This window comes from Bombyx mori, chromosome 20 (assembly GCF_030269925.1).
Source record: "Bombyx mori chromosome 20, ASM3026992v2".
Lineage (NCBI taxonomy): Eukaryota > Metazoa > Arthropoda > Insecta > Lepidoptera > Bombycidae > Bombyx > Bombyx mori.
In genome coordinates this window covers 1,957,682-1,984,429 of record NC_085126.1, presented here as the reverse complement: position 1 = coordinate 1,984,429, position 26,748 = coordinate 1,957,682, and the positions used below count along the sequence as shown (strand labels likewise).

The 26,748-nt window shown below is 38.9% G+C and overlaps 1 protein-coding gene across 1 annotated transcript; it reads left to right on the top strand.

Annotated features, from left to right (window-relative positions):
• Positions 1-4,140: 4,140 nt before the first annotated feature.
• LOC101743101 (glucose transporter GlcP) lies at positions 4,141-21,771 on the top strand. The gene is made up of 7 exons (XM_004922462.5): positions 4,141-4,541; positions 9,144-9,349; positions 9,897-10,205; positions 18,540-18,672; positions 19,087-19,295; positions 19,611-19,799; positions 21,382-21,771. Exons 1-7 carry the CDS (start codon positions 4,451-4,453, stop codon positions 21,613-21,615), a joined length of 1,371 nt encoding a protein of 456 aa, XP_004922519.1. The 5' UTR covers positions 4,141-4,450; the 3' UTR covers positions 21,616-21,771.
• The last annotated feature ends 4,977 nt before the right edge of the window (positions 21,772-26,748 follow it).

Here is a 26,748-nt window from a genome sequence, read left to right as displayed (position 1 = left end):
TAACCTTTAATTAAACTTGCGATAAAGTGATTATTACTCTCTTAAGGTTGAAGAATTTAGTGGTCTTATGAGCCCACACAGGTACCAGTCTACCTAATACTAACGCGAAGCAGTAATAGATTATGATCTGGTCGATAGAACAGCCGTTGTAGTGTAAAACTGAGATTTGAAACTCACGTCTCAAGGTAAGTGGCGCCAGTTAAGTTGTTGATGCCAATGGGCCCAGGTAACGACTTAACACCAGGTTGGCCGTGAGCTCATTCAACTTTCTAAGTAAGGAAACAAGATTTGGGATCTAGAATAATACCACCCTTTCTCTTCGTGTGAGCGACGTAAATATGTATTAGCAAGGGGTTCAACAGAGAATGAGTAGCAGTGTTCTCTGGGTAGTATGATAGTTCATATATACTATTTCCGAAAAACTGATGCAGTTTGAGACTCTGAGATCTTATACACAATCTATATAAAGAGGTATAATATGAACCTGTATACAGAGCGAAGTGTGTTGAAGGCTGCTGAGTTGAATAACTTTTAGCGCTATCTTTATAATTGTATGCTTAAATGGACGAATTCGCGGGCCATCTGGTTTTAAATGGTTACAAGAGCCCATGCACGTGAACAACGTAAATGCTGCCCCCCACCTTGAGACATGTGCTGTAAGTCTCAGTTTTACAGTACAACGACTGCTTCACTCTTCAAACCGAAACGCCTTCACAGCGGAAAAAGGTCGGAGTGTTGGTGCCTACCCGAGAGGGCTTCACAAGATACCTGACCATCATAATAAATTACGATGGCACCACCCTAATAAGTCGCTTTACTGGAATCTTCAACACCCTGAAAGTCCTCCCTCCATAAGATTCATTCGCGAAGCAACTGCTCTTGAGTTGTTAGGTCTTCTTCGGAGGCGCTCGGGCAGCTGTTAGCAAATCCCCCCTCCTGGCTGAGCCTTTGCTCTCCCACCTGTCCTGGTGAAAATGGAAAGGCCTCAGGGCCAAAATAATTACGTAACGCATAGTTGGATAATACGTAGATATACCAAATTTTATTTAAGTAAAAGTATACTATGGTGAATTTCGATACAAGCTGTCATAGTGCTACTTAGCTCAAAACTATAAGCTATGCCAAATTTGTGCGCGAGTTAAATTAATTAATTATGATCTTCCTGGGAGCACTGGAAGTCAAAATTGCGCAGTGTACCGCGTTATCTCACTGACTTATTAATCACATTACTAATTACGTAAAAGATTGACGTTATAATGGGCAAATTTGTTTATAATATAGTTATCCAGGCATCTCAGGGAGTGTTTTAACAATCCTCCGCCAATAATCAGTAGTAAAGAAGGTTACAATTAATTTTGGGGGTATTTGCTTGCTAGCTCACCACGAATCTACTTCTATGTAGGCAAGTTCAATAATGGTGACCGCCTACAGCTCTATCAGGATTTCAGTGTCCGAAAAGTCAGGAATTGTGAAATGAATTTACTGGTGGTAGGACCTCTTGTGAGTTCGCGCTGGTAGGTATCACCGCCCTGCCTATTTCTGCCGTGAAGCAGTAATGCGTTTCGGTCTGAAGGGTAGAGCAGCCGTTAGAACTATACTGAGATCTTAGAACTTATATCTCAAGGTGGGTGGCGCATTTACGTTGTAGATGTCTATGGGCTCCAGTAAACCACTTAATACCAGGTGGGCTGTGAGCTAGTCCATTCATCTAAGCAAAAAAAAAAAGGATTATTAGGGATAGTATACGATAAATAGTATTACGCGATTAGGGGTACCGATCCTAAAAGGACTTGGATGGACTGTATGAAAGTTTTTTTTTTTTTGTTTTTTTTCTGAGGTCGCAGCCCACCTGGCGCTAACTGGTTTCTGGAGCCCATAGACATCTACAACGTAAACGCGCCACCCACCTCGAGATATAAGTTCTAAGAGCTCAGTATAGTTACAACGGCTGCCCTAATTGCCCTATACCCTTCAAACCGAGACGCATTACTGCTTCACGTCAGAAATAGGTAGGGCGGTGGTACCTACCCGTGCGGAGTCACAAGAGGTCCTACCACCAGTAAATGGAATGGAAATTCGAGAGCATGGTGTGAGTATAGATATGATGTATGATAGGGATTATTGGACAAAAAAGGAGGCACCCACTTCCCACAGTGGGGCAAATGCAAAAATAATCCCCTAGTTCGGGCCCCAATCGACAATATAACTGAGAAGCGACTGATACGGAAACTCATAGTTGTATTTTCATTACGCTTGAGTGCACAGCAAAAGGCTGATTCGAAATTCCTCACGTATGTCCTTATCTATATTGTTCAGTAAAAAGGCAACAGCTAAATCATGTAATTCGATTTATGTAGTTGTCTGATTGTTATGTGCCACCGTTTGAACGGGGCAATTCGACTTGCGCTAGTACTGGACTTTGCTATTGAAAGGGACTAGTGGCAAATAAAAAAAACTAGTGATCCTCTGGTAGTCGAAATTCGACTATAACTAATGGAAATTAAAAGTTTGTACACTATTATGATTCTATTGTCAAGGGCTATTATACTTCTTTAATCACAGATTTCGTCAAGACTACACTTTAGACAAATATTAATAAAGAGAAAACAATATTTAATCTATTCTCAATTTGACAGACTATAACTGACAAACTGCAAAGAAAAGTTTGACAATAAGCCACTCAATAAACAAATAGTATGAATGCGTGTGTGTGTCAAATACATGGTAGTGCGTGTAATGTTTTCTTTATTGATTTAATGTATCTTTTATGCATTATTTAAAAAAAATATTAGCATTGTTCACTTCTTCTTTATATTCTCTATAAGTGTGGAAAATTTCATACTCCTCCGTCCGCGCAATTTTCGTAAAAAGGGATACAAAGTTTTTGCTTCACGTATTAATATATAGATATATTAGCTATAGTATAAGCTTTCTAAAGTATCATTTTGTATTAAAAGAAACGATACATGTCAAAGTGATATAGCAAAAGATCCTAAGGAAATCATAATATTCGACATTACCTTAAATTTTCCTTCTCTTCTTTCGTTCTATTAGATTTCATGAAATTGGACGGTAATTGCCTCATGCACATTGTAGTATCCATATATTATGTATTTTACTATAGTATTTGGTCACCGTCCTCGTCGAACCCGTCACTTGCGACGAAGGGCTGGACGAGCGAATTAACCCATAGACACATCCCACTGAGTTTCTCGCCGGATCTTCTCAGTGGGTCGCATTTCCGATCCAGTGGTAGATTCTGCGAAGCACTGCTCTTCCTAGGGACAGTGTTAGCATCACTCCGGTTTGAGCCCCGTGAGCTTACCTACTAGTTAAGGTTACGCTGAAATGGCCTCTTAACGCTATCAGTTTAGATAGAAAAAAATAATAAAATAAATTAAAGTGGGTTAAAATTAGTACTATCTGAATTATATTTCTATTTTTCTGGTGACTTTTGTTATCTATGGATACAAGTAAGCAGTGGTAACACAAGGAGGCGTGTGAGCCTTCACGTGTTTTAAAAAAAAATCGTTCAATTTACTTAATAATATAATTAATTATAATTATATAAATATTCTAATTAATTATAATATATAAATAGATACTCATTAAGGCTAATCGATTGGTGGTTAACGACTATTCGTTATTAAGTCTGGTGATTGAAATTCCGATTAGAACGACATAATGTATGAACTTCTGTTACCTCGGTGCAATAAATATTGGATGGAGTTAGAAGTTACTTTTGATACTTTGATGATCTAGAATATTCAATTGAAATACATATAAATAAATGTTTGCTGTGAGGAAAAAAGATGTCAGTTTAAAGATGAATGGTGGGGGCATATGATAAGAGCCGTTGATAATTAGCGTGGGACTTAGCTGGTTACCAAACAGGACTGGAATGGCGAGACTAGTGTAGTACTAGTGTAGTAGACCTAGAAATATATTTTTTTGCACATCGAATATGGTTATTGCCTATCATTTATGTACAAAGCAGTTATTGTCGCTTAGTCATGTTTGCCTTTCAAGCGTCGATATATACAAAAGATACCCAGAAAATAAAGCTAATATTATTTTTAATTGTAACCATGCAAGTAAGCTCAAACGATCCTTAAGCGATTTACAACAGAACGCGTTCTTGGTCACGTCTTCTTTGCACAGACAGTCGCAATCTCCTTACCGTTCACCGCCTTTATCATCCGCGTTATTAAACAAAAAAAAAAAAAAAAAACTTAATCAAATCAACTCATTCTTCACATAAATCGTAAACACAAACAAAATTCAACCTTAAAAAGGTATCAGGTTAAGTCGAATTTAATGTATGCGCGTGTTAATTAGTCATTTTAACGGATAGATAAGAGTATAACAAAGCAAATAATAGTAAAATAATAAGAAAAGAGTTATAAGGAACAGTGCTTAGTGAGTTTTGATATCGGATTCACGTCTCGTAATGGTTTACACGGTTAATTGTGATCGGGTTGTGATCACCAAGGATGTTGAACGTGGCAGTGTATGGCGCGGCGTGGTCATAGCCCTCATCGGTGAGTGCGAAGGAGGAAAGCAGAGTCATCATCATCATCATCATCATCATCATCATTTTCCTGCCCTTCTCCCAGTCAGTCGGTCAGGTCTTGTGAGTCTGATTGGTAGGTACCACCACGCTGCCTGTTTCTGCCGTGAAGCAGTAATGCGTTTCGGTTTGAAGGCGGGGCACCCGTTGTACTGTTAAAAAAGTGAGACCTTACAACTCATGTCTCAATGCGAGTGGCGGAGTTTACGTTGTAGATGTATATGGCTAAACGGCTGGACCGATTTAAATGTTTTTTTTTTGTATGCGTTTTGGTGGCCATATATATATATGCATGTATGGGGATAACGACTAAGGGAAGATCTTCCACGGAACAAGTATAATTTCTCGGTGAACCGACGGTCCGATTTTTTTTTTTTTTTCCTACCTATGCTGATAGCCTTGAGAGGCTATTTCAGCTTCGCCCTAACGTTTGTGGGTGAGCTCGCGGGGCTCAACCGGAGAGTTGCTAACACTGACCCTAGCAAGAGCAGTGCTTCGCAGAATCTACCACCGGATCGGAAACGCGACCCACTGAGAAGATCCGGCGAGAAACTCAGTGGGCTGTGTCTATGGGTTAGTTCGCTCGTCGAGCCCTTCGTCGCAAGCGACGGGTTCGACGAGGACGGTGACCGGTGCTTGTGGTGCCTAAAAGCACCGTTAATGGATCAGGAGGATCCGTAATGACGTGCTTTGGGCGACGTCGACGGTTTACCATTCGGTCTACTGGGTCGGGTATGTAATTTCCAGCGGCTACGATGAGAGGGTTCTCATGTCGTGCCGCCTTCTCAAAATGGCGCAGTGATGCCGACTGTAGATACTTACTAAATGAGTCGAGCTCCAGGTCATCGTGGAGATCCACATTCCTAAGGAACCATGGCGCTCCGACGGCTATCCTGCAGAATCGTGATTGACCGACGGTCCGAATGTCCGGAACTTGCATATATGTAAGCTTATCTTGAAAATGTCGTAAGCGAGATTCAGGCATCTGTCAAACAACTTGTCGAGGAGTGAAAGGGTGTTTGGTTTAAGCGTCATTTCGTTTAATACGCGACATTTGTCTTTGTAGTTAAAGATTGGTTTTGTTTAATATTAACATCAACAGTTTGATTTTTTTAATTGAATTAATTTCAATTAAGTTTACTCCATTTGATTTAACTGTTTTTTTTCTTCTTTTTCTAACGATGTTCTTTCCAAATTTAAAAATTTAAATGGCATTAATTCACAGTGCGTTTCCAGAGATCATTTTTGCCACACACCGTCCGTGTTTGAAATGAGTTCCCCTCCACGGTGTTTCCCGAGCGCTATGACATGTCCTTCTTCAAACGAGGCTTGTGGAGAGTATTAAGCGGTAGGCAGCGGCTTGGCTCTGCCCCTGGCATTGTTGAAGTCCATGGCTGACGGTAACCACTCACCATCAGGTGGGCCGTATGCTTGTCTGCCGGCACGGCATAGCTTAAACTTCTCGTGTTCTATGATGGCTACCACCACATATTGAATTAACACATATCTTTAAATAATAATGCTGTCAATAATAAATAATTTAAGCAAGAATTATAAGTTAGATTATTAAAATTTATTCATGGATTTTTCTCCTTTCATGCATTTTTTGATACATACATAATGAAATTCAGAAAACAAAACATCCTTCAAAAAATAAATCGACAATGTCGATCGCTCTGTGTTGCATGTGATAACAATGTGGCGGGTAGCCATCATAAAACGCAAGATAATTGACAGATGCCTGAATCTCGCTTACGACATTTTCAAGATAATGCGCATATATACAAGTTCCGAACAACAACATTCGGACCGTCGGTCTACCGAGCAGATATCACCCGCCAGGTGGAAGATCTTCCCTTTGTCGTATATCTATCCATAAACAACATGTCAATTTGTCCTATTCACATCTTAAATTCTAAATATACAAACAAAATACACAAGTTTAGTTGAAAATTTGAAGTCTTGAAGTCGTCGTGGCCTAAAGGATAAATAAAATAAGACGCCTGATGCATTCGTATCTAGCGATGCAACGGTGTTCGAATCCCGCAAGTAACATTTTAATAATGAAATACGCATTTAACAAATGTTCACGATCGACTTCCACGGTAAAGGAAGAACATCATTTAATAAAAAGTCGAAGCCGCAAAATTATAATTTGCGCAATTACTGGTGGTAGGACCTCTTGTGAGTCCGCACGGGTAGGTACTTATCCTACCCCACCTATTTCTGCCGTGAAGCAGTAATGCGTTTCGGTTCGAAGGATGAGGCAGTCGTTGTACTGTAAAAAACTAGGATCCCAGAACTCATATCTCAAGGTGGGGGAAGGCATTTACGTTGTAAAAAAACAAATAAAATTTTAAGTCAATCCGACATTTAGAAGTTGGTGAAAGATTCCATTAAATCAGCGGTCGGGAAACTTTTTTAATTATTACCCCAAAATATTTTTGTGTAAGTCGATATTACCCCATGACGAAGAACAAAAAAAAAACGAAATCGCTTCTTTTTAGCATATTTCATCTTATAGCCCCCATGTTAATTTGAAATCGCAACGATCCTAAAGAAGTTTCACTTAAATATACTTTTTACTCACAAAAGTTTCATTTTTACCCCCCAAAAATTCTTTTTACCCCATTTGGGGTAATTTACCCCGGCTCCCCGACCGCTGCATTAAATAGATACCAATCAAGCTAATAAAAGCGTGTTAATATGAAATCGATTTAGTCAATTGGCGAGTTGGGTTTGTTGTTTTGTCTAAAGAGAACTGATCTGACAGCAGCAATTGTTATCGAAGGACGTTCGAATTAGATAATATTATTGTTTGACCTACTCGATGGTGCCGTGATTAGCGCCCCTGACTTTTGCACCGAGGGTCGCAGGTTCGATTCTCGCATCGGGCAAACTTTGTGTGATGAACAGGTTTATTTGTCTTTATTTGGGTATTTCATGGGTAGAAGAGCTGACGGCCAGCCTGATGTTAAGTAGTTACCGGATCCCACAGACATATACAACGTAAATGCCACCACCCACCTTGAGACATGAGTTGTAAGGTCTCACTTTTAACAGTACAATGGCTGTCACGCCCTTCAAACCCAAAACGCATTACTGCTTCACGGCAGATATAGGTAGAGCAGTGGTCCTTTCATCACCAGCTATCAGCTTTTTCAAAAATGGTTCGGTTTCATTACGTCGTAATAAAGAATCACAAATGAGTACACGGTTCATTAGGTTCCTTTCAGTGAGCCCGTGAGGTACCCAAATATCGAGCTTTTTTGTGTACCCAGTTTGTTTCAAATGCGCTAAAACTGTTTTGTGGTCAATTCCCAGTTCTTCAGCTACGTTATAACTACGGACATGCCGATCTTGCTCGACTTTTTAAAAAATGGCATCCATTTTATCCGTAATAGGGCGACCAGAGCGACGTGCATCTTTGATATCAAAATTTCCGGATTGAAAACGTTTAAACCAAATTTGTGCTACTCTCTCAGATACTGCACTAGGTCCATAAACGTCGCAAATTTTTTTCGCGGCTTGCATTGCATTTTTACCTTTTTTGTAGTAAAATTTTAAAATGTATCGATTTTCTTCATTAGATTCACTTGTCTTGACAGTACGAAAAATAAATAAAAAACACACATTTTCCTAATTTGACTTTGGAATTATCTTCTTTAAAATTTTAACTTTTAACCAAAACTAGCCATATACAAATAGTATAGCCAAAGAGATTTTATTACAAGTTCATGCATACTATAATGCGAAAAGACTTTTTCCCCAACCTATTATTTAGACGAATATTAGTTGGTATGTCAGTCTCAGGTACCTATAACACAGGAAATCCTAAATTAGGCCCGGATAACGTGCGTGATTTGTTCCTAATCACCTAATTATTATTTATTTATTGTGAGCCCGCTTGAGTAATTACTGCCGGTCGGTCTGGGTATTTCTGCCGCATACCTATTCGTTGCGGTCTGAAAGGGGGTAGCATGGGTAATTTTATGGTGTAGGGTTCCGTGCTAGGGTCATCGTTTAATGGAAGTTGTTCCTCCTTGAACTCAACACATTAACCAATTCCATAGTAATTTTTTTTAAACAGAACAATTTTATTACCGCGGGAACTTCAATTTTATCTAATTTTTAAGAACACGTTCACGATTACGTTTTTATTATTATTATATCTAATGTCTGGGCCATGCCTGCCAGTATTTTTTTCCAAGGATAATGTATCGCATTATCACTATTTATTGAACACCCCACATAGTTTAAATTGTTAGATAGATGTGTCAAAGAGTTCACAGTGCACCTGTTGTAAAGTGAACCAATTTATTGAAACCTGAGCAAATTTTCACCATTTTACTAAGACATTATTTCATATTTTTATCCAACACTTCATGGTGATGTCTGATCGTATATATATTATGTCGATTTTATTTAATTTTAATACGATCCATTTCAATTTTTAGTGAATTTTTATACAACAAAGAACTATACAAGTCAATCCAAAATCATACAATGTCAGATCGAAACATTTGACAGGGATGCACTGATAAATACATAAAATATTATTAATGTGTTTCAGCAAGCTTAGGATTCTTCACGCACGGCATTCAAACTGCCAATTTGACGTCCACAGCCCATTCGGGGCACTTCATCAACACAGACCACGTACCTTGGAGTACAACTGCTCTAGTGATCACAGCAGCCATAGCCGGTCCAGTGTTTTGTTTCACCATCGACAGACATGGAAGGAAAATGGGAATTTTTATTATTAATCTGGTTCAAGGTGTGAGTACTTTTTTTTAAGTTACGTATATGACCTGGAGTGATGTCAAGTGACAACGTGACCTGGAGCGATGTCAAGGAGCAAGCGAAAGACAGGGTCAACTGGAAACAACTTGTGAGGGTCCTATGTACCAACAACGTATATGAGCTCGCGGACTGGTGTTATGTGGGGTCCATAGATGATGCGAGGGGACAGTGGGACCCATGAAAAGTTTCTGTCTTTTCTGTCTTTTGAAAGAAATTATCTTGTTTACAATTAACCAAGAACATGGTACCTAGACGTGTGAGCTCATAATGCGCCTTAAAAGCCATTCTTTAATGAACTGAGTTTTTTAATCGAATTAGAGGATACTTTTTTTTCTTGTTCTTTTACTTCTCTGCTTTTATCATTTACACTCCTTCTTTTTCTTTCATTATCTTTTTTATATACGTATTGTTTTAATTTGGACGTTACTGAGCTACAGGAAATTAGTTTAAAAATCACATAATTCTACTGATAAAGATCTTCACTTGTGGTAATTTGATGTGGTGTAAATATTCCATTCCACAGGCTTCCTTAATACCCTTGTTCTTTCTAAACGATACAAGCACAATCATTCTACACGTAATCGCCGGCATGGCCACTGGAGGCTTATTCACCGTATGCCCAATATACATCCAAGAAATATCATCGCTAAAAACAAAAGGCTTCTCAATGTGCGTAACGATGGTGATGACCGCAGCAGGATACATGATGCGATTGGTGATGAATCTCGAAGAGAGGATGTTCTTTATGGTGGCATTGGTGATGTTCCAGTTTATTTTGATGGTCTTCGTATTGGAGTCTCCTAGTTATTTGATGATGAAGAGAAAATTTGAGGTAAGATACTTGAGTCGTCTATTATCAAAGGTGGTAATCTGTGCATTTGAACAAAAAAAAAATTATTGATATGTCAATACAAATTGATTTGAATATAATCGTCTCCTTCAAAGAATACGGTTCAAAACCTGCATTAAATAAAGGTTAATAGTTAACCTGTTATTTATCTAAGATGTCCGAAGAGTTTTGTGACTGCCAATGGAATACAAAGTCAATAATTCGTTTTTCTGATTTACCAATCATTGTCCAAAAGTCAGATTGCCGGCTTTGATAATAGTCGACTCACTTATTAAGTTTAATTCACACATCCAAACAGGATATATTAAAACTCCTAGTAAAGACAAGTGACGTGGCTGGCGATGAGTAGCAGGATAATTCTACAATAAATCAGATTCGAAAATAATACTACATTAATGTGCAAAGTTCGCTAAGTAACATAAATAAAAGGAATAGCCCCGCGTGATCTACTGTTTCGGGGAAAACGGGGTACTTTTGGCAGTCATCTATGTATAACATTGTGGGTGATTTCTCTTAACAATAGCGCAGTATTTTAATGCAATTTTAGACAATAGGCATGGCCCTTAACAGACACAAATATGCGTATTTTTTTCTTTGCATTTTGGTATGCTTTTTCCAATGATAGCATAATTTATTTGGATGACATTTTCGATGATTGCTATAATGAAAATTAAACCAATGTCTGGTGCGATTTTTTATTTCAATATTTACCAGCTGCAGCTATTTTGCCATTTCGTGATCCGTCCGGGGAGTCAAAACTATTGTTTTTAAGTTTATCAGTTCGTCACCTGAATTCCCTCCTTAGTCTTATGTAATTTTTTCCCTTACTTTAAACTTTGGTGGCTCTATAATTATATACATTATAAACATTATTATTCAACGGGTTCTTATCACGATTTTTGCATTCAATGAGTTCTCCATATTTCCGTCACTGATTGTCGCGGATAGTCCTACCGTGACCACGGCGCTTGCAATACCCCGAAACGCCGGGAACTCATCAAATCGCAGTAAGAACTCATTAGATAAAAGAAATAACCGGGAACAAGTTATGCACGGTTATCCGGGCCCAAATCAAGATTTCCTGTGTTATCGAAACCCGAGACTGACATGAATACTTATACACCTATAAATAAATACATATCGACGCTTGAAAGGCAAACGTGACTAAGCGACAATGCGTGAACTTTACAGTAGACTAATTTAAAGTTGAAATACCTGAAAAAAATTTAATTATTTTAACGAATCTAGCTGTAGTAGCATCTAGCTAGTAGCTGTAGGATTGAAATGATTTTAATAGACCTAGAAATATATATTTTTTGCGCATCGAATATGGTTATTGCCTATCATTTACGTACAAAGCAGTTATGTCGCTTAGTCACGTTTGCCTTTCAAGCGTCGATATATACCAGATAGATAGTAAATACCCAAGGATACCTGAAGACGTATACAACATTAAAGTTTTAAGATACAATTTAAACTTAGTTGCATTGGCAGTCCATGTTTCAAACTGACTCAAAATATCTCTTAGCAGCAGAAATGAGTTGAATCAATAAAGTTTTTTTTTATTCTTATTATTATTAATCATCATTTATACAAAGACTTCGTTATCACAGAACTCGTGGTGATTAAGAAAAAAAAACTATTATCATTACGTGCTTTAGTAACGCCGTAGGTAGGTACTTTTGTATGTCTAGTTGAAAAAGTATTATCAGTCCATTGTTTTTGCAAAATGTCTTTATGCTGTTTCTCTTCTATTCGAAATATATTAAGTGTAGAATCTGGTTTTTATCAAAGGATCGCCTGCTGTATTGGTATAAGGGTCTACTTAATGTAGAACATAATTACCTCAAATAACCTCAAATAACCTCAAGTGATTTCACTTCTTGATCAAGAGGAGAGGACACTATAGGATCCGAGTTCAATTTTCAGCCGAAGTCAGCATCTTTGTCAAAGATAGTCTATTTTCCTAGTCTCAGTAATTGTAGAATGTACTTATGATTACTCCAAAATTATTGTTTTGTTGTGTAGACTGGATAAAAATCAAAAGTAATTAAATTCAAGCCCAATGAAACGTAGTTAGGGTTAGAAATTTATATTCTTTATTTCATATAAAAATTACTAAAAACACGTGTTTAATTTGAAGGCATTTCTCTATCACTGTTTACAAAAAAACCTTTGAGAAGTCATGAAAATAGCCATGAGACCAACAACAGACAATGGACGCATTTAGACGACAAAAGGATACTCTTTCTTACGACTAAAGCCCATTCTTTACATACAAAAGATATTTAATAGCAAAGAGACACAGACAGCTTGGAGCGAACACCTCATAATATAATAAGGTGTAATAAGCGAACGCATTGTGGGCAGGGACCTCTTTAACTAGGATGGGGCCCTTGGGCACACAAGAATTTGAAGCCCTTTTGGAAAGTAAAAAAAGCGAATTATAATAACATTTTTTTACTGAGTATAACCATTTATTGTAGGTAATCAAATACAGTATGATATAATATGTCATTAATGATATTAGAATGCTGCTGGTTTTTTGGTTACGATTTCGATAACGGTTTCTTTCGGGATTTCTGTTGAGCAAAATCTTCTATTACAGGCATAGTATATGCCTTGTAAATACCTTCTGATTACTGATTTGTGAAAAAAGTGTAATGTGCCCGACAAAAATGTTTTGAGAATAAACGTGTGAGAGAAATTGTCGGTCTTTCGGGCCCCCCCGAGAATATTGTGCCCTTATGGTAAACACGGTATTGCTTGTGGGATCTCGTTGTAAAACTATTTAAAAGACCTATGTAAAAAGCAAACCAATGATTCTTTTTAGTCTTTTTTAAATCAAAAACGTTGGGGTATCCATCAACATACATTAATAACTATAAAATGTAAAGTGTAAAGATAGATTTTGAAATTTCATTAGATTCATCCCTTGGAGGGTCCCCTGGGTGTGTGATCACCAATAGCCTACTTCTGTGGAATAAAAATCAACTCAATATCAAATTGATTGTCCAATATTAAAGTGTAGTAGGACACAAGACGATAAAGCATTTTATTATGAAAGTAACTAATGCATCTCTAACGCAATATCAAACTTGGCATATCTTTGTATAGCTATAAACTAACTGATCAGTTAATAGCCCTAGACACGTCCTTACGAATCTATCAGATCCAATAACCTTTACATTAGACGCGTTCAGCTCTAACATAGGAGCAGGCTTAGGGACCCCGGTAACCGTACTCGTCGAACTCGACAAAGAGGTCGACGTGCAACCTAACCGATGCATCAGCTCGCTGAGTTTCTCTCCGGATCTTCTCAGCGGGTCGCGATTCCGATCCGATAGTAGATTCATTCGCAAAGCAGTTGCTCTTGAGTTGTTGGGTCTCCTTCGGAGGCGCTCAGGCAGCTGTTAGCAAATCCCACTTCTCTTGGCTGAGCCTTTGCTCGCCCCCCTGTCCTGGTGAAACTGGAAAGGCCTTCGGGCCACCAGTAAACTTTCAATCATAAAAAAAAACAAAGATCACTCAATAACCACCCACATACATACAAATTAATTAATCCTAAATACTTAAAATATATTACTGCGATGCCCCCGTATTATGTAAAATTTTCCTTTTCACCCACACATGTGGATTCACAACTACTAGCTAATAATTAAGATTTTTTTGCTGATCAACAAATAATACAATTAATTGATTCATTTTAAAACGCGTCATTATATCTGCGTCGTGAACAGTTATAAAGGTTTTTTTATTTTTAATCTGTACCTCTTTCTAGAATCTAAACTACATATAGTGGCTTTTCTTCATGCGCATACACTAGTTTTATTTGTGGGGCCGCGGATGTTTCTAATGCATGTAATTGTCTTCATTACAATTGAGCGATGCAGTCCGAGCAATTTAGCTATCATCTCGAATGAAACAACAATTGGACGTGTCGAAATTATTATTGAATAATAACACTGTTTACATCTCTTGCAGTTTGAAGGGATAAATTGACCGGAATTTGTGAGCCGTGCTATTGCAAATTGTATGCTTGCTTAGTTTCGTAATACGGAATTCTAGTGTCTACGTTATGGCAAATTCTTCTTCTTCTTCTCAGTCGTTCACTCCTGGCGGAGTGGTCGTGGTTACGTAAGTCTTAATGTTTGGTTGCGGCTTTTGAGAGACTTCTCCATCTTTCTCTATTTGTGGCGGTACGTGTACACTCAGTAAGGGAACACTTCGTAGATAACTTAACCAAGTCTGTCCACCTTGTGGATGATCGGCCGCGAGAGCGTTGACCGTCTACTCTTCCTTGAACCACTAAACGTTCCAATGAGCTTTCATTACGAATGATATGTCCAAACCAATATATTAAGGATTCGCAATTGCACAATCGACGAAAGCCTTTGTTTGATTTGGAGCTCTTTGAGGATGGATACATTAGTGCGGTGAGCAGTCCATTTTACCCTCAGCAAGCGTCTCCAGCACCACATCTCAAGGGCGTCAATCTTTTATGGCAAATAGGAAGTCACAAATAGCAGTGTCATTCCGATCTAAGGCCCAAATCAATCGAGACTTTATTTGTAGGTCTTAAGCGGATAGCCAAACTCAGGCTGTGCATCATGCAATATATCCACAAACTCTATTGTACTTATATCATAATTTTATGATATATAGTGTCTATTAAGCAAATCGATTTTCATGGAATTATTTGTGCTTTGGCATTGACATTCAAAACAGATCACTTGTCTAGTATTGTGATAGTTTATTGCTATATGTCGCCCGAATATAAAGCCGAAGATAAAGCCAAATTACTCATCAGTGGAATTTATGTAATTAGTTGGAAAAAAAAAGAATTAGTTTCTTCTCTGTTTCCAAAATTAATTCCAAAATGTATGAATTACGTACATTTCTCTTCTTTTGCAACAAATTTCAGAAGTTATAGCAGTTTGTTACACCGCTGACTGATCATTAACAAGATGAATGTCTGTAGTTGGTGTCAAATTATTTATCTTACTGAAATTTTGATGGAGTTTATTTTCCGTCTGTACAAAATCAAGACGTTAAAGTATCATTGTAAAAATTAATTTCTATTTTAGAATCAAATAGAAGTATTAGCATTGCTTCTACACAAGCGCTTGAGATCATTATGACTTTGAACTTGAACACACGCTCGCCGAGTGTGCAGCTTGGGAGGAGCAGCGCCGTGTCCTCACAAATGAAGTAGGAAGCGATCTGTCGCTGCCGGCCGTAGTGCAGATGATGGTCGGCAGCGCAGAGTCGTGGGACGCGGTGGTGTCCTTCTGCGAGGACGTGATGTCGCAGAAGGAAACTGCAGAACGGGAGAGGGAGATCTCGACTCCCTTCCCCGGCCGCAGAAGGCGCACCGGGCGCAGGACAAGGGCGGACAACGCCCTTTTCCGCCCCCCATGAATGGGTCCAGGGGCGAGGGACTTGGGAAAGCCCTCGCCCCCTATTCGATGGACCTGAGACGGAGGCGCGTACCTCTGAGGCGATGCACGGAGTAGCTGAACGCCTCACTACCCCCTGCAGAAGACGAGGCCTGGACAGACCGGGCCAGCACTGGCGTGGGGCTGCGGAAGAATTTGGATCCCTGCGGCCCTGCGCGCACGTGTGGGTGGACACCGGGGTGGTTTTAGCCAGTAGGAGTCCGGCACGCCCCTCCGCTTTTCCCCAGGCGGAGGTAGTCCATGAGGATTCCCCCCCGAAAAAAAAAAAAAAAAACCGTAAACATCTACAACATAAATGCGCCACCCACCTTGAGATATAAGTTCTAAGGTCTCAAGTACAGTTACGGCTTCACGAACGCATTACTGCTTACTACGGAAATGAAGTTTCACGAATTAGGAGAATCGACAAGACAGTCTCTTACCTTGCCTTTTCTCAAAAAACAGTTCACCTAACTATCAAATTTCAACTTTAATCACTGACAATACAAGATTCAATTTTTTTTAATGTGTCAGATTTTCTCTTCTGTAATTTCTTCGGTTATTAGATTAGTTTCATAAAAACAAACACGTACATAATCGTCAATAGAAATAGATTCCAAACTAAAGAGAAAAGCTCTTGAGAATGAAGAAGAAAATAATAGTATCGGTCTTGGCCTATTTGCATGTTAATGATGTTAATGATGATGATGATGAAACACCTTAAGCGTACCTACGTGACCGTGAAAACTGTAATGAATTTCAAACGTCGCACATAATGATTACGATTATAACGCAAATACGAGATTAAATCGTTAAAATAGAATTTTAATTATTAACCAGAAACGTAATTTTTGTCATTAAAATAAACTGGAAAACGACAATTTACATGAACAAGGTATTTATTGTGTTATTGACACTGTTTTAAATAAATACATTTATTTATACACTTTGAAAATTTTGAGCGATAGAAGAACAAAAAAGCCTGTTTGAACAATAAATATGATGAAGTCGTCGTGGCCTAAAGGATAAGATGTACTATCGAACGATGCGAATGGGGCGATGTTCGAATCCCACTAGGAGGTATCGACTTTCTAATGAAATAAGTACTCAATACATGTTTTTTTTTGCATAGATGGGTGGACGATCTCACAGCACACTTGGTGTTAAGTTAATCTACAACCTAAATGCCGCCACCCACCTTGAGATATGAGTTCTAAGTTCTCAGTATAGTTACAACGGCTGCCTCAAACTTCAAACCGAAACGCAATATGTACTTGCTACACGGCAGAAATAGGCAGGGTGGTGGTACCTACGCGTGCGGTCTCACAAGAGGTCCTACCACCAGTAATTACGCAAATTATAATTTTGCGGGTTTGATTTTTATTACACGACTAGCTGACCCGGCAGACTTCGTAGTGCCTCAATCGATAAATAAAAAACCTAAGCTGTTGTATAAAATAAACTGAAAACAAACAAAAGGAATACGTCCGACGGGGGGCACATTAAAGGAAAAACGAAATTGTTATTTTTATTTAATTCCGAGCATTTTCATATTTATCTACCTTTTAAACTTTCTCTGGACTTTCACAAATAATTCAAGACCAAAATTAGTCAAATCGGTCCAACCGTTCTCGAGTTTTAGCGAGACTAACGAACAGCAATTCATTTTTTATATATATAGATGTTATTTCTTCACCGTGGAAATCAATCGTGAACATTTGTTGAGTACGTGGACATTCAAAGCCGCAGATAGACAGAGAATCGACGCTTTTAAGATCTGGTGCTGGCGGCGTATGCTATGAATACCATGGACGGCTCGCCGCGCCAACATCTCTATTCTCAAGCAGTTAGAAATAGAAAAGACTCAACGTCGACCCACCTACCTACCGCCTGTCTATAAAGAATATTGCGGTACCTTGGTCATGTTGCACGCAGGGATACCAGCTATTAAGAACGCCCTGTGGTAACCGGTAAAATCCGGGGAAAAAGGCCTAAAAAGCCGCTGCCTACCGCCTAATACTCTCCGCAAGCCTTTTTTAAAGAAGGAGATGTTATAGCACTCGGGAAACACCGTGGCTCATTCCATAACCGGATGGTACGTGGCAAAAAATACCTCTGGAAACGCACTGTCGATGAACACAGCGGTTCCAGATAATATAGATGAACTCTGCTCCGATGGCGGGAGGTACGATGATAAAAACAGAGCACTTCCCATGGAACATACGGTACAAAATACAGAGGGAGCCGAAGTCCCTCCGCAGACCCAGAGGTTCCAAGCGATCCGTGAGAATGGGATTATCGACAATCCGAACGGCCCTCCTCTGTATGGAGTCAAATGGAAGAAGTTGGTATTTGGGAGCCCCGGCCCAGAGATAGGAGCAGTACTCCACGCAAGGCCGGACTTGTGCTTTGTAAAGCAAAAGTCTTTGTCCAGGCGTGAAGTACCGCTTCGCTCTCTTGAGGACTCCCAGCATTTTGGACGCCAACTTGCTAAGCTTATAATTTCAATTAATTATAGTCGAATTTCGACTACTGCGGGACCATTAGACTAATTTCATTGGGCAATTTCGACGTCCTGATCCTGACGTCAGATCGCTGTGCCGTGAAAAATTTGCCGCGAATTCGTTGAACAATGACCGAAAAGGCCTTTGTAAAGTTTCCGTAATTGAATTGTTACGCTTAGTATTTTTGGGTATTAGACAATGTCTATTTAAAATTAAGCTTATTGTCATGGATTCCATGAAAGATTAGTCCCATTTAATAATTGTCATTAAATAATTTCAATAGGCTTATTGTTGGCTATAATTAAACTGACAGTACATTTTATTTTAGCTTTAATACGAATTAAAGTAATATTGATTGATCAATCATTTTTCAGACTGCTTCGACCCTTATCGCAAAACTAAGAGGATTAGATGAAGATAATCCAAACGTCACGAAAGAGCTCAAATATCTTCGAGAAGAGAGTGACAGAGCAAGAGCTAACGGAAGAATCACTATACGAATGATTTGTAAATACTTTTATAATGTACTAGCTGTACCCGTCCGCTTCGCTGGGCATTTAAAATTAACATCATTATTTCTCACCCCCACAAAGATTCTCATCATTAACGCCCCCGCAACTGGTATAGGGAGTCCAACACTCATATAAATATTAGCCTATCCATTAAGTACATATATTTTCTACATAGATGCCAAGTTTCAAGTCAATCGGATGCATGGTTCAGTAGTTATAACGGAACATCCGTAAAAACCACTGTAGATTTTTATATTAATATAGATTTTCTTCATATTTCGCGTGTCGTATACATAATTAAAAGTATGCATTGCATCTAGGACCTTACAGCTTGTGTCATAAAGTAAAAATTTCAAAAGCAACTAAGTACTAAGCGACCTTAAATTTCAACGGTCCATTTAATTTGCAGATCGCAACAAAATCTGGTGGGATAGTATCAAAATTGGTTTAGTGTTATACACAACTATGATCCTGTGTGGCAGTATAGTGTTTCTGAACCAAAGCAAGGCTCTGATCCAGCTGAAAGGGTACGATGATCCGCAAAGCGTATTGGTGACCAGCTCCTTACTCGCCGGAAGTCTTCTGACTTTAATCTGCGTCACAATTCTAGATATGAAAGTAAGTGATTTTGAATAATTCCTCTATAAGGCTCCCCGCACACTAGGCAGCCTGGCTGCGGCAGCCATAGCTTAGCAGGTAGATTAGTATAGATTAGCATCAATCAATTAGCAGCAATGTTTTTATTTAACTTCAATTATGTTGACACCATTCGAACAGCTGAAGAAGTTTTTATTCACGATCTTTTTTCCAAATTTTAAACTTTAAATGGCTCTAATGTAAAGTTTCAAAAATATTGCTTAACCCAAACAACATTTCAGCCCTCGATATAATTTTACGCAATAAAATTAATTATTACGATGAAATTATTTTCAGTATCTTCTGAGTCTTGGGTACGCGATAATGGCATTAGCGTCTGGAGTGTTGGCAGTTTACAACCAAGTCGACCTAGAAGTGACGTCATATCAATGGCTGGCAATAGCTTCTCTCGCGACTTTGTTATTTGGTTACGGAATGTCTTGGGTATTACCTATTATTGTTCTAACGCAGACTCTTAACTTTGAGGTAAGAATTCACAGTCCTTATATAATCCAGTCTTTGTAACGGAGAGCCTAAAAGCTTATAATGAACGTTTCAACTTGAAACCGCACTGTTCTCATCCATCAAAGTTGCAGCGTTTGGTGAAGTCATGTGACGTCATATGGGGCCAAAGTTTAGGGAAAATTTACCATACCTAAGAGTTTGATACTCAACGAGTGGCCAAAAATTAGAGCTTCCATAATAATTGGTCAAACAAACGTTTCAGTTTTTTTAATTTAGTTGGTGGTTTGAATGAATAATTTACGCTTGCAAATTAAAAACAGTGATTACTGTCATGACATGAGGTTTCTTGAAACCACGAGGGGCGTCAACACGAGCAACGCTTAATGACAATATCAAGACGTTCAAACATATATGGATTTAGTAACACGACTCTTTTTACTGGTGGTAGGATCTTTTGTGAGTCCGCATAAGCAGGTACTAACGCCCTGCCTATTTCTGCCGTGAAGCAGTAATGCGTTTCGGCTTGAAGGGCGAGGCAGCCCTTGTAACTATACTGAGGCCTTAGAACTCGAGGTGGGTGGCGGCATTTACGTTGTAACCACTTAGCACCAGATGGGCCGTGAACTCTACCAACCATATAAATAACAAATTTTAAGGGATTTTATGACCTGGTAACTAAGACCAAGTCATGTCTTATTTTAATTTTTTCTTATTTTTATGAAAAATGATAATATGGAGTGAAATGAAATTAAGATGATTAATTTGTGACATTAATCAACTGGGATGAAATTAAATCAAATGGGATGAAATATAATTTCATTAAAATGGTGGTCATTTACTGAGATTTTTTCTGCGAACTTTTTGGAGGATCCCGAGAAGTTACGTCCAGTGGCTTTGTTTCATTTTCCCACATTTCCGCACTTTCACAGATATTAAACCGTTAATAAACCACCGTTATTACTCATTTAAGCCCGAAGAAACACTAAATAGACAAAATAAAACAAATCACACAACTTCACTCCTCGCGTTCCCGCCAAAAAGCCTATAAACAATAATTTAAGGGATTTTATGACCTGGTAACTGAGACCTTTAAGTCATGTCTTATTTTATTTTATATTAATTTTTTTGTGAAAAATGATGTTATGGAGTGAAATGAAATGTAGATGATTAATTTGAGACATTAATCAACTGGGATGAAATTAAATGAAATGAAATGGGATGAAATATAATCTCAGTAAAATGATGGTCATTTACTAACATTTTTTCAGTGGACTTTTTGGAGGATCCCGAGAAGCTACGTCCAGCGGCTTTGTTTCATTTTCCCACATTTGTGCACTTTCACAGATATTAAACTGTTAATAAACCACCATTATTACACATTTAAACCCGAAGAAACACTAAATAGACAAAATAAAATAAATCACACAGCTTCACTCCTCGCGTTCCCCCCAAAAAGTCTATAGACAATAAATAAATAAAAAATACGTCTACCCACTGTATATGTTTGTTAAGTAATTTGTAGTAATTAAGTAGTAATAATGTATACTTACATGAATTAATTAAATTGCAACCCCAAATTGAACATTTTCGTGTTTTGTTACAGATAAAAGCGACGTTGCTAGGAATTCTTTTCGCTTATTTTCAACTAATCAAACTAGCGCATGCGTACACCTTTCCATACATCGAAGAGTACGTCGGTGCCTACACCCTGTTCTATATATTTGCAAGCGTCAACTTGTATGGTGCTGTGTATAATTTGTTCGTTAGTCCGAACGTGAATGGTTTGAATGTTAGACAAATCGAGAAGCAAATTAAAAGGATACCTTTGCCGGCGTGATTAGAGTTTTTTTTGGACTGGCAGGGTGGTGTAGTGGTCAGCACTCTTAAGGGCTGGGTCGAGGTTGGTTTTCTCACACGACAAACATTCGTGTGATGAAGAGTTTGGTTTGCTGTTAATCTAAGTGCCTCATAAGTAAATATGGTTTTATTATTATTTTGCATTTTTTATATTATTTTGATTATTATTTTCCCGATTTTCTGCGTGTTTTTCCCCCCACCTAATCGTTGGTAGCGTAAGGGACTATTACCACTCCGCACCGACCGGTAGGTGAGCTGACGGGCTCAATCTAAAATAATTGTTAACACTAGCCCTAGCAAGAGCAGTGCTTCGCAGAATCTACCTCCGGATCGGAATCGCGACCCACTGAGAAGATCCGCCGAATAACTAGTGTTTTTTTTATTGCTTAGATGAGGGTGGATGAGCTCACAGCCCACCTGGTGTTAAGTGGTCACTGGCGCCCATAGACACCTACAACGTCAATGCTGCCACCAATTTTGAGATGGTCTCAGTATAGTTACAACGGCTGCCCTATCCCTCAAACCGAAACGCTCGGGTAGCTGTTAGCAAATCCCACCCCTCCTGGCTGAGCCTTTGATCGCCCACCTGTCCTGGTGAAACTGAAAAGGTCTTCGGGTCACCTGTAATCTTTAAATCAGAAAAAATAAAAAATAAAAAAAACAACATTTCTAGTTGGAGGCGATTTCAATCACTACATATGCTGTATAACTAGGTGGAGTACGAATTCGTCAGGTCATATTATATCCGTGACGTCATGAACGTATACTCAGTTATTATGTCAGCATATCGTGAGCTCTTAATACGAACGTCGCGGCGTCGAGTGCATTTGATTTATTGGATTTTTTATCGCTCAATACCGCCGACGGAGCGATAGGGAAATCGTTGACCTGGATCATGATTAATATTTACCATTCGAGTGGATGATCGATATTTACAATTAGCAGTCGGACTTTGGAAGGCAATATATGCAATGCGGACGATCTCCAACACGATGGACCGACCTCATAAAATCTGTTACTCACTCCAACATAAATGATTGCTCTCACTCTGCGAAACATCGTGCCACATGGCGTCGCATCGCGAGAGCATCGGTATCGCAGGATCCGACTGATGCATGACCACGACCACTCTGTCAAGAGTGTACGAATAGGAAGAAATATGCAATTTTAATTTAACTCCAAAGTGTACATAGATGTTGAGGGCACAAAGGTTTTAAAAATGTGAAAGCTCATTGACCTTGGTGACGCGAGTCAAAAAGCTTCTCCTATGAAGAATGTAATGGTTATCATCAATGACGGCTTAAAAGATGAATTAGCTGCAATATAATTGAAACTTTCACCTCATGCGGCAATGAGGGAGGTGGCTAAATTTTCGTAAAAAAAAAAGTTGGAGTTAAATTATGATCGTTTCCTTAATCCCATCATCAAGTCTCACTAATGACTCGATTAAGTATTTCTACAAAAAAATGATGTAAGCTGATTACTACGCGAATTATTGTATATGAGGTCGAAGTCGAGGTATGAAGTCGTCGTGGCCTAAAAGATAAGACGTCCGGTGCATTCGTGTTGAGCGATGCACCGGTGTTCGAATCCCGCAGGCGGGTACCAATTTTTCTAATGAAATACGTACTTAACAAAATATGTTCACGATTGACTTTCACGGTGAAGAAATAATATCGTGTAATAAATATTAAACCCGCAAAATTATAATTTTCATAATTACTGGTGGTAGAACCTCTTGTGAGTCCGTATTATACGATTAATGAGACGATAGTAAATTAAAATCCTGAATGTTATTTGTTAACTAATCCGTGATAAACATCGCCGGAAAGCCCATTTAACATTTAGGTCGACTTCATTTAATAATTAAAGACGATTGCGTTCACTAAGCTATTCGAAAAACAGTTTCAAATATATGGCTTTTACTGGTGGTAGGGCCTCTTGTGAGTCCGCGCGGGTAGGTACCACCACCCTGCCTATTTCTGCCGTGAAGCAGTAATGCGTTTCGGTTTGAAGGGTAGGGTAGCCGTTGTAACTATACTTGAGACCTTAGAACTTATATCTCAAGGTGGGTGGCGCATTTACGTTGTAGATGTCTATGGGCTCCAGTAACCACTTAACACCAGGTGGGCTGTGAGCTCGTCCACCCATCTAAGCAATAAATAAAAAAAAATATATGTATATGGCTTGGATAGGTACTTCATGTTTAAGGACTCCCTGTTTGGTCCTTAATGATTATCGGAATCATGTTTAAAAAAGTCGTGAACTTAATCCTTTATCAAGTCGTTTGTGATCACACCTGTATCATTATCATCATTATCATCACCCACAGTCGTCCAACGCTGGACATAGGCCTCTCCCAATCCACACCACACCGCACCAAACCTCGGTTCTCCTCATCGACCTTTTGCCGGCTACTTTTTTTTTGCTTAGATAGGTAGACGAGCTCACAGCCCACCTGGTGTTAAGTGGTTACTGGAGCCCATAGATATCTACAAAGTAAACGCACCACCCATCTTGAGATATAAGTTCTAAGGTCTCAAGTATAGTTACAACGGCTGTCCCTACCCTTTAAACCGAAACGCATTACTGCTTCACGGCAGAAATAGGCAGGGTGGTGGCACCTACCCGTGCGGACTCACAAGAGGTCCTACCACCAGTAATTACGCAAATTATAATTTTGTGTTCGGAGGTCATCGCACTACCTAGCCATCACATCTTAAGTATAGTTTATTGGTGACTAGTGACCCCACTCGGCTTCGTGTGATCGAATAAGGATATTATACTGAAAGTATTATACATTACAGTAATTATATAATATATATGTACTCAGGTATAATAATAATAATAATAATAGAGCCGTTTATTCGGAAAACAGATATACAATTAAGTTTCTTATATTACTGCGCTTATACTGATATATGTATATATATATTTATGTATTTTAGAAAATTAAAATTGGTGTATTTGGTGCTTGTTTACTCTCTGTAAGTCCGTTTGCCAGTTGGCAAAGGCCTCCTCTAACCTACTCCATTCTGATCTCTCTCTGGCTACTCTACTCCATGTTATGTACTCAGGTACATATGGCTTTAATATATAATTAATATAATGCGTCTTCCTTCTTTATCTTAATTAACATCCTATTAAACGCTAATGTGTACATTTCATTCTAACTGGAAGAAATATATTAAGCTTTGTGCTTCATCGTTTGAAAATAACGGACTTTCATACAACCCTTGTCTTCTTCCTTGATTTTATCTCTATTACCCAATACCGTAGACCGAATGGTAAACAGTCGACGTCGCCCTAAGCACGTCATTACGGATCCTCCCGATCCATTAACGGTGCTTTTAGGTACCACAAGCACCGGTCACCGTCAAACCCGTCGCTTCCGACGAAGGGCTCGACGAGTAAATTAACCTATAGACACAGCCTACTTAGTTTCTCGTCGGATCTTCTCAGCGGGTCGCGTTTCCAATCCGGTGGTAGATTCTGCGAAGCACTGATATTGCTAGGGCCGGTGTTAGCAACACCCCCAGTTAGAGCCCCGTGAGCTCACCTACACGTCAAGGAGAAGCTGAAATAGCCTCTCAAGGCTATCAGCGTAGGTGGAAAAAAAACTCTATAGGGGGGAAATTATATAAATCCTCCCTTAGTGGATGCCTCCAAAATAAAAAGCACTAAATTTTATGTTTCTAGCCACAATGGCTTTGGTATATGTGTAAGTAGATATGTCTGAAAAGGTATCTTTGAGAAATAGACCTTTGAGGTCATTGATGTTGCTCAAAATGATATAAATTAAATTAAGAAAATTTTGAATGCACTTCTTCCGTAGTGGAAATAAACTAGCTTATTGTCAATAGCCCTTTAAGGTGACAATGATTAGAACCTAATTGAAAAGCCAAACATTATCTTTGGTACCATCGTGCTGTAGTGGGCGTTTATCTTTAAGAAGACTCAAATGTACCTACATAGTGCGAAAAACATTAAGTCGTAATATATATGTGCCTAATCCAGAAAACGAATTAAGGCATTAATATTGCTATTACTTTTAATTACATTTCACCCGAACTTCCCACGAGGCTCTCACGTCTAGGGGGCGTCTGGGATATGTGGGATTCGGTGGCCAAAGATCGGTTACCCTTTCGTTTTTTTTTTTTTTCGGGCCCGGGAGCCGAACCTCCTACGAGGTCCCCGCCGCATACGGGGCGCGCGGGGTATGTGAGACTCAACGATCTGCAGGTGTTGAGAGCAGATCGCGGGCCCAAGGATTTTAGGGCCCACCCACTAAACGACTCCTCTGCACTCTTACACCTACACCCGACGTCCGATCCTCTCCGAGGTCAGAACCCGGATGAGGTAGGGGGGAAAGATCGGTTCCCCTGACCTCTCGCCGAACGGTGACCCCCCAAAACGCTTTTTCTGGTCACCATGATATGATTGCGATTTTCCATTGGTGGCGCGTGTAAATATACCAAAGGTGGGAACGTTAACATATATAATTAAAAAAATTCAGAGCACAGCCGATCAGAAATGTAATCAAATTTTTGTTGACGCGGTAAAATATTTTAACAGAACTTAAATCCAATGGAAAGGCAGATGTAATTCACTATGATCTCCAAATCCTCGTGCTCCAATGCAGATGTTTTTCGTGGGGCATTTTAATGGCGGGAATTTCACAATGATTATTTTTTACGTCTCTTGTTGAGAGTAATGGTTGCGCTGCCGATATTAATATTAATTTAATTTACGGTAATATGAATGTTTGTTATGTTACTATTATAATATATGAGTCGTTTATTATCAAAGGTGGCAATCTGTGCATTTGGACAAAAAAAAAATATTGATATTTCAATACAGATTGATTTGAATATAATCGTCTCCTTCAAAGAATACGGTTCAAAACCTGCATTAAATAAAGGTTAATACTTAACCTGTTATTTATCTAAGATGTCGTTCAGAAGAGTTTTGTGACTGCCAATGGAATACAAAGTCAAAAATTCGTTTTTCTGATTTACCAATAATTATCCAAAAGTCACATTGCCGGCTTTGATAATAGTCGACTCATATAATACCGTTATATTCTAGTTTCACTTTGACCAAGAAGCCAAGC

Bases quoted from the DNA above. Each gene is read 5' to 3' on its own strand.
- LOC101743101 (XM_004922462.5), top strand. From the start codon at position 4,451: ATGGTTTACACGGTTAATTGTGATCGGGTTGTGATCACCAAGGATGTT. The intron at 18,673-19,086 runs GTAAATACTTTT...TTTAATTTGCAG, and splicing joins AATCACTATACGAATGATTT to ATCGCAACAAAATCTGGTGG. The intron at 19,800-21,381 runs GTAAGAATTCAC...GTTTTGTTACAG, and splicing joins CGCAGACTCTTAACTTTGAG to ATAAAAGCGACGTTGCTAGG.